The 8,610-nt window shown below is 58.1% G+C and overlaps 1 protein-coding gene across 1 annotated transcript in view; it reads right to left on the bottom strand.

The window, feature by feature from the left end:
* Prss56 (protease, serine, 56) overlaps positions 1-3,671 on the bottom strand; it is a 5,309-nt gene extending 1,638 nt beyond the window's left edge. Inside the window, exons 1-8 of the mRNA XM_013022098.1 lie at positions 3,572-3,671; positions 2,584-2,691; positions 2,190-2,243; positions 1,613-1,802; positions 1,239-1,338; positions 999-1,158; positions 298-440; positions 51-213 (exon numbers count right to left, since the gene is read on the bottom strand). Coding sequence (XP_012877552.1) covers positions 51-213; positions 298-440; positions 999-1,158; positions 1,239-1,338; positions 1,613-1,802; positions 2,190-2,243; positions 2,584-2,691; positions 3,572-3,671 — 1,018 coding nt within the window. The remainder of the gene's footprint in view (positions 1-50; positions 214-297; positions 441-998; positions 1,159-1,238; positions 1,339-1,612; positions 1,803-2,189; positions 2,244-2,583; positions 2,692-3,571) is intronic.
* Positions 3,672-8,610: the final 4,939 nt, after the last annotated feature.

Raw genomic sequence — 8,610 nt, 5'->3', positions numbered from 1 at the left:
CCGAGGTCGCAGGGGCACCGGGCGCGGGGCCCTGGGGAGGGCGCGCTCACCGCTCATTTGCTCCTGGAGCCAGTCCTTGAACACGGCCACGCGGGTGTAGACCCCGGGCTTCCCCGGCTCCCCGCAGCCATCCCCCCAGGAAGTGACTCCGAAGAGGACCTCCCTGGGGCGGGGGCCGGGCTCCGAGCAGGTGAGGGGACCTCCGGAGTCGCCCTGGGGGACGGGGGGGGGCTCTGTGGCACCGGCCTCACCCCTGCGTCCTGCCCCCCACGCCCCCCCATCCGTCCGAGCTCATACCTGGCACGAGTCCACGCCTCCCGCCAGGTACCCCGCGCACAGCATGGAGCTGGGGCGCAGGCCGGGCCCCAGGGCCCTCCTGCAGGTGTCCTCGCTGAGCAGGGGCACCCGGGCCTCCCTCACCGCCTCAGCCTCCGGCCCGTCTGCGGGGAGAGGGTCCGTGGGAGGGGATCAGGTTTGGAGGCAAGAGGCAGAGACTTTTAGTTTTGGGTCGGTCATGGGCTTGAACTCGGGGCCTGGGCGCTGCCCTTGCGCTCTTCGCCACTGCGCCACTTCCGGTTTTCTGGGTGGCTCCTTGGAGATAAGAGTCTCCCGGAGGGGCTGGGAAGGTGGCTCAGTGGTAGAGCGCTTGCCTTGCATGCATGAGGCCCTGGGTTTGATTCCTCAGCACCACATAAGCAAAAAGACAAAAGCCGGAAGTGGCGCTGTGGCTCACATGGTAGAGCGCTAGCCTTGAGCTGAAGAGCTGAGGGACAGCGCCCAGGCCCAGAGTTCAGGCCCCATGACCGGACCCCCCCCCCAAAAAAAAAAGAATCTCCCGGACTTTCCCGCCCGGGCTGGCTTTGAACCGCGATCCTCAGATCTCAGCCTCCTGAGCAGCTAGGGTGACAGGCGTGAGCCAGCTGTGTTTTAGGGGACCCCCCTCCACCGGCCTCCAAATCCCCGTTCACCCCGCGCGGCCAACCCCGACCTGACCCTACCTTCGAAGAGGGCCCCCCAGCCCGCGATGGAGCACGGGGTGCCGGCGGGGGGCTCGGGGGGGCCCCGGGGCAGGCACACGGGGCGCGCCGGGCCCGCAGGGCTCACGGGCGTCCACAGCTGCACCAGGGCCAGGTCATTGTGGAAGGTCTGCGGGTCAAACTGGGGACGCGGTTCAAGGTCAAGGTGGAGAGGGGGTGGGGCGCTGTTTCCCCGGCTGGAGGGGGGGGCTGCCCCCTCACCTTGGGATGGGGCAGGATGCGGTTCACCGGCACCTCCTCCGCCTGCTCCCCGCGGGGCCCCTCGGCCAGAGCCACGGTCCACAGGAGCTCATTGGAGGCGCTGCAGGGGGCGGGGGTGGCGGGAGGAAGGACAGGGGGACAGGGGGACAGGCCGATGGATGGAGTCTGTGTCCCTCCGAGCACTGCCCCCGCCCCGGGCCTGTCCAAGGACGGAGGACGGGGAGGTCTGGGCCCGGTGGGAACGGTGGGACCCGGGCCCGGCGGCCGCCAGGGGGCAGCAGAGAGCCGCTCTCCCCGCCGCCGCCGGGGCCCCGGCTGGACCTGACTGGGGGGGGGAGGGGGGGCAGGTGCCTGGGAGGAGGGGGCTGACGTACCCCACGAAGCAGTGGGCGGCCGTGAGCACCCAGGACGCGGCCACCAGGACGCCGCCGCACAGAGGCTGCCTGCCCAGCCGCAGCCGCACGAGCCAGGGCCAGGCCCCCGGCGGGGCCGCGCTGCCCCCGACGATGCGGCCGTGAGCCCGGGTCACGTTGGCCGCACCCGGGAGTCTCTCCCCGCATGGCCCTGGGATGGCAGGAGTGGAGCCGTGAGGGACAAGGCGTGGCTGGCCGCCCATGGAGGCTCCCCTGTGCTCAGGCCTCCTCAAGCCTCTACTTGGTTATTATTTATCCTGCCCGTACTGGGGCTTGAACTCAGAGCTTGAGCAAGGCCTGAGCCTTGGCTTTTGCTCAGGGCTTTTGCTTTACTCCTCGAGCCACAGTTCCACGTCTAGCTTTACTTATTTATTTTTGCAGCTAATTGGAGATAAGAGTCTCCTTGACTTTGCAGCCCGGGCTGGCTTCGAACTGTGAACCTCAGATCTCTGCCTCCTGAGTGGCTAGAATGACAGTTGTGAGCTGGTGGTGTGATCCACAGGGGCCTGGCCCTCCTCTCAAGCCTTTTTAACCTCACCTGGCTCTGAGGGCTCCTGAAGGAAGGAGGCCAGATGCCTGGGGTGTCCGGGTCCTGCTGAGAAAAAGCCTTGTCACTCCTTCGGCCCCTCTTCCCCCCACCTCTAGGCTGGGCCTGAGCATCTCTATTCCCTAGTAGCTCTTCCTGACCCCTCCCCACACAGAGGCTCCATTTGCACAGCTACGGGCCTCTGGTTTTCCACATGAGCCCAGATTTCCCCCCACTTTTCTGTCTTTGCACACGCAGTGCCCAGAGCCTAGCAGAGAAACCTTCACGAGTCGTGGCTGGGTTGTAACACACCCCATCGATGCCCCCCCCCAAGATGGCTGGGGAGGGAGAGGGAAATGAGCACAAGTTCACAGGAGGTGTGAGTGTGTGGCATTGTTGGCACAACCTTGGCACCCATGCAGCCTGTGCTGGATCTCCATCGCCAAACTCATTACAGCCCACTGGGCGTTCCTCCGGGCAGCCTGGAGCACCTGTGTCCCCTGAGCCGACAGAACTGTGGAAACACAGGATACAAAGTCATTCTGGGCGGTAGGGAAGAGTCTCAAGGTAGTCGTTTGCCCTAGCTCCCAAGCCTTGCTTTTGTGGGGGGAACCACAAGAAAGCAGGGTGAGCTTCCTGAGCACCAGGAAGGTGGAGGCTACGGACAGGGTGCCGGGCCCCCGGGCTCCCAGAGGCCCAACTTTCAGAGCAGATGTTCAGAGAGTTCTCAACCCAGGATCCGGCTCGAATTCAACTGAAATCCCTGCAAAGCCCTTGTACTTCAGGCCTTCAGGGAGGCAGGCTCTGGAGCCTCACGCCTGTCATCCTAGCTACTCAGGAGGTGGAGATCGGAGGATTGCAGTTAGAAGCCAGCCTGGGCAGGAAAACCTGTGAGACTCTGTTTCCAATGAACCACCAAGAAGCCAGAAGTAAGTGCAGCTGTAGCTCAAATGGTAGAGCTCCAGCCTCGAGTGTAAGAGCTAAGAGACAGCACTCAGGTCCCGGGTTCAAGCCCCAGTACTGGCACCAAGAAAGAAAAAAAAAGTTTCAGAGGAAAAACACTCTTCCAGATGGAGCTATTGCAGATCTCAGATCTGGTGACCTAATGTCACCATGGCTGAGGTGTCCTGCCCACCTTTGGACCCAGATGGCCGAGGCATGCTGCCTGGGCCTTGTCCTGGATCTACCTGGAGCCGTGTCTAAGTACCCTTTGCCAATACTTGGTGGCTCCGTTTCCAGTGCTCTGCTTCCTGTCTGCTCCTCTCTCACTCCTTTACCTCAGTTGCTGGCCCCTTGTCCCAGCAAGTGGGCCGAAGGGCCTACAGGTGTGCTCACGTGAGTGTGCCAGGCTCAGCTTCATCGATGCCCTCCCTCCTCACCTGTTCCCGGCTCACCTTGCAGGGTGCTGGGGGGCAGGCGCATGTACAGTGGGTGCCCGAGGGCAGTCCTGAGGCCTGGCATGGGCAGCAGCAGCAGCAGCACAGCCAGTAGCATGGTGACAGAATCCTCTTTTCTCCGGGGACTCACTTCCCCACGCTTACTCTTTAGTGTCTGCCTCCCATGTCTCTCAGCCCCCACGCGTGGAATTGTTTGCCACTGATATGGAAACTCACTCACTTGCCATGGTCTGCGCCCACCTGGCCATCACCTCCCTCGAGCCCTCCGGGAAATGGGGCTGCGGGGGGCTATATAGAGGACAGGAGCGGGGGTGCGTGGGAGGGCAGCCAGGACCGGCAGAGGGAATGAGGTAGTGGGCTCGACCCTCACCTTTGATGTCCCATCATGCCCACTCTGAGCCCCTTCTGTCAAAGGAGCCCTTGTTTCTGCGGTTCCATCAAAGGGGCTGAGACAGGGAAGAAGAGCTGACGGTTGGGCCAGGGGCCAGGCAGAGGGGGGCTGGAGGGCAGGGACTGGGAGGGGGCACCCCATCTGCTTCTGTGCCCCCCCCGCCTGGGGAGTTTACAGCCATGATGGGGGCAGACACTCTTAGGGGAAGAAGGGCAAGGGGATGTTTGGGGAGGGGGGGTCTTCCATACCCCCCCCAGGAAGCCACTGAGATCCCAGCCCCTGTGTCCCTAATTGCTTGGCAGCGCCCTTCCCCAGTGCGGCCATTTCTAAAGATGATCAAAGCATCCTAATTAGCGCCGTAATTGCCGCGCTGGAGGTAGTGGGGTGGGAAGAGGCGACCAGGCGGATGCTGGAGTGGCCCACAGAGGAAGCGCGGGAGATGAAAGGCCTCACAGTGGCCCAGTTTGGGGAGGACAGGCCCTAGAAGCTTCTGAGGCTCTCCCAGACCCCGTCCCTCTCCCCCTCCCTGCCCGCTCAGCCTGCCCAGCATTGTTTTCAGTTGCTGTGGTAGTGATCTAGCAGGAGGGGGTCCCTTAGGGAGGGCCACACATGGGCAGCTCTCCTGGGATCCAGTTACCCATGGGGGACAGGGGAGCCCTGGGCCCTGTGGAAAAATGCCCTGCTCCCCAATCCATATTGGGGAGACTGGGGTCACACAGGAGTGTCTGATCTGTTCATCTCCAGAGGCCCTGCGGAGGGACAGCTCCCCGCACAATGCCACCCTCACCCCGGCTCCCCTGCGCAGCTCCTCACGCTTCACAGTCCACACATGCGGGAAGACGCTGGGCCTGGACCATCGTGAGAAGCTGAAAGTCTCACTGGAAATCACTCATTCATCAGGGTCTACCACGCAAGGTTTCTTCCCCTTCTCTTCTTCCTCCTCTTCCTTCTCCTCTTCTTCCACTTCCTCCTCCTCTTCCTCCTCTTCTTCCTCTTCTTCCTCCTTCTCTTCTTCCTCCTCCTCTTCCTCTTCCTTCTTCTCCTCCCCCCTCCACTCTTCTTTCTCCTCCTCCTCCTTTTTGTGCTGGTTCTGGGGCTTGAATTCAGGACCTCCTGCTCTTGCATGGCATTTTTTGCCCAAGTGTGGTACTCTACCACTTGAGCCACAGCTCCACTTCTGGCTTTTTGCTAGTTAACTGAAGATAAGAGTCCCATGAACTTTCCTGCCCCAGCTGGCTTTGTACCTCAGTCCTCAGATTTCAGCCTCTTGAGTAGCTAGGATTACAGGTATGAGCCACCAATACCTGGCCACACAGCATTTTCTTTTTCTTTTTTGCCAGTCCTGGGGCTTGAACTCAGGGCACTGTCCCTGAACTTCTTTTGCTCAAGGCTCACAGTCTACGGCTTGAGCCACAGGGCTACTTCCGGCCTCTTCTGTTTATGCAGTACTGGGGAATTGAACCCAAGGCTTCATGCATGCTAGGCAAACACTCTACCACTAAGCCACATTCCCAGCCCCTCAGAGCATCTTCTTATGCATGACCGTCAAATGCTGGGGCAAGAAAGTCTGAACTCAACACTGCCTACATTTACCCATTTGGCTCCTGAGTTCCTCTGGACCCTACCGAAGGCATGCAGCCAGGCTGTGGCCTCCCTTCTTCGGCCAGAGCCTCTCAGGGTGGGAGGCCTGGAGAGGGGCACCTGTTCCTCTTACTCCAACTCTGGGTAAGAACCCAGCCACTGCCCAAGACTTACTAGAGCCCTTGAAGATTGCAGTCCTGCTCTTCCACGTCCTGCCCCCCTCCCCCCACCCATCACCCCCGCTCAGTTCTCTGGCTTCTCTACCCACCCTGTTCCCAGCGCCTCCTCATCAGCCCCGTCCTCTCCACCCCCAAGTCTGGGTCAGTCTCGTTCACTGCCTCAGCAACTCTCTTCAGAACCACATCAGAATCCGTGGCTCCTGACCTCGGTTTGTTATTGTTATTTGCGCCTGCGCCTGCAGTGTAGCCGCTCCTACCTGCTTCTACCACTGGGATATGATGGAAAGATACATCCTGTCACTGTCCTTTGCAGGTCCTTACGACCTGGAAAACACACACACACACACACACACACACACACACACACACTGGGAATGGGAGGGAAACTCACCCAAGACCTGCCTGGAGCTGCCTTTAGGGGTAGTGTCCCTAGTCAGAGCAATGGCGCCTGCCACCATGCCTGCTCTGCTGACCACAGTGTCCTCCTGCTGGTCACAGAAGTGGCCAGCTCATGGCCACCTGAGTGCAGGGGTGGTTGATGTCAGGGCCATTGTGGGAAGAGAGGCCACTCAGCCATGATTCAGAGCTCAGACCTAGGGTTCCGACTGCACCCCTGGGTAAACTTAGGTGAGTCACTTCCTGTCACGGGCTGTATGACAGAAAGTCATGTCTCTTCATAAAGATATTCTGGAGGTCTAATGCCCAGTGCCTTGGGACATAACCTTAGCTGGCTATAATGGTGCTGCCTATGTACTTCGTAAAAACAAGGTCATACTTGGGACTTTAGTGCCTCACGAGAAGCACAGAGATGGTTGCAGGGGCTGAAGTGGGGCAGACACTGGGGGCAGACATATTTGCAAGGCAAAGAATGGCAAGGATTGCCAGCTGCACTGGAAAGCAAAAGACCATGGAACAGAATCTGTCATGGAACCTTCAGGAAAACAGGCCATGTATCCTTTCCTCCACTTCAGACTTCTGGTTTTTCAGGACAGTCAAGTTCTGTTCAGTCCTCCAGCCATGCTAGCTAGTGATGGCGGCCCTGGGAAGCTGGGACTTTCCCTCCGTCCTCCTGTTCTTATCTGGGAGATGGAATAACATTCACCCAGTCCGGAAAGGCAAAGCGAGGCCTCCACACAGACTCTGGCAGGGACCAACATTGCCATTTGCGTGATGGGTGTAGATCAGTGCTTCGGACAAACGTGTGGTCTGGCACAGAGCCGCTCTGCCTGGATGCTGAACAGTGGGCCTCAGAGAAAACCAGAGAGAAGGGACATGGTAGTCGCAGGGGGAGAGGCTCCCCAGGGTGTATGTGGCCGCCCCTCAGAGGGCTCCTCTTTCCCATGATGACTTCCATGGGCTGAACTTGGTCTGCTGGGCCAGTGGCCTGCTGGGATCGGGGTGGGGGGTGACAAAGCTGGACTGTCCCCTGAACATCACTAGACTTGGGGCCTGGGTGCTGCCCCTTAGATGTTGTTTTCCAGGCTAGTGCTCTACCACTTTGTGAGACTCTGATCTCCAATTAACCACAGACTTTTCTGCCCTGGCTGACTTTGAACCACAATCTGCAGATCTCAGCCTCCTGAGTAGCTAGGATTACAGTACAGGCGTGAGCCACCAGCACCCAGCTCCACTTCTGGCTTTTTGCTAGCTCATTGGAGATGTGAATCTCATGGACTTTCCTGCCTGGTTTTTTGGCTTCGAACCTCAATCCTCAGCTCTCAGCCTTCTGGGTAGCTAGGATTACAACCGTGAGCCACTGGTGCCCAGCTTCAGATTTCGTCTATTTTTTTTAATATAAATTAAAACCAGATTTAATAAATGATAGTGAAATGTTCAATAGGATCGTTACTTGCAGCAATATTTCTATAACTCCATCTCCCTTCTATCTGTTTCAGTGTCAAACCCGACTCCTGGAAATGGTGGTTGTTCATTAATAATGGCTTAATTTCTGAAATCAAGATGTGTTTTCCTATGGTGTTGCTTTTTTTTCTTTCTTCTTTGTGCTTTCCTGAATTGCTGATCTTTTCAAAGCAGCAGGTAGCATTTATGAAAATACGAAACATCAAGAGCATTTTAACAAGCGCAGGCACCGAGTGAAAACCTTATTACCTTATTAACGATGCCAGGCAATATCGATGCAGTGTTTCACCCCCAAATATTTATTAATGTCAAATGCTGATTGAAAACAGGCAGTGTCACGATGTTCCATGTATTACAACGCGTTAATCCCACCCAAGAATTGTTTAAGACCACTTGCTAAAAATAGAAATGAAAGTAAACCTGGGGCTGCCCACACTAAAGGCCACCTCCCCACCCCCCGACCCCTGCCCAGCTCAACTGCCTGCATCCACAGCTACCTACTCACCCTGAAGGGGCTTCCCCAGCTACTGACACAAAGAGCGAAGGATCTGGAATGAGAATGGAGACAAAGGCTTTGCCCTCCCCGCTCCCCCCAAGACCTGTGTGAGGACCCCTGGGGTGGGGTCCCCACACAGGGGACAAAGCAGATGTCAGGTTCCAGCACCCTGGAGGTGTGAAATAGAGCCAGAGGCCCACCAAAGCCTCACCAGGTTGTACAAAGTCTTTTCAAAGTCTCAGCATCCTGTACCCCAGGACTAGCTGGACCAATGCTCCCCCAACCCCCAGGATTACTGAGATCCAGAACCTTCCTGTTTCTGGGTCTCAGCCACCCTGTTTGTGTGTATCTGCCAGGCATGGGGTAAGAGGACTTGCACCGAGCTGGGAAGGTGGCTCAGTGGTACAGTGCTTGCCTAGCATGCATGAAGCCCGGGGTTCGATTCCTCAGCACCACAGAAACAGAAAAGAAGTGGTGCTGTGGCTCAAGTGGTAGAGTGCTAGCCTTGAGCAAAAGAAGCTCAGGGACA

Source organism: Dipodomys ordii, unplaced genomic scaffold (assembly GCF_000151885.1).
Source record: "Dipodomys ordii isolate 6190 unplaced genomic scaffold, Dord_2.0 Scaffold1, whole genome shotgun sequence".
Lineage (NCBI taxonomy): Eukaryota > Metazoa > Chordata > Mammalia > Rodentia > Heteromyidae > Dipodomys > Dipodomys ordii.
Note: the sequence above shows the minus strand (reverse complement) of the source record. Positions and strands in the feature narration are given on the sequence as shown.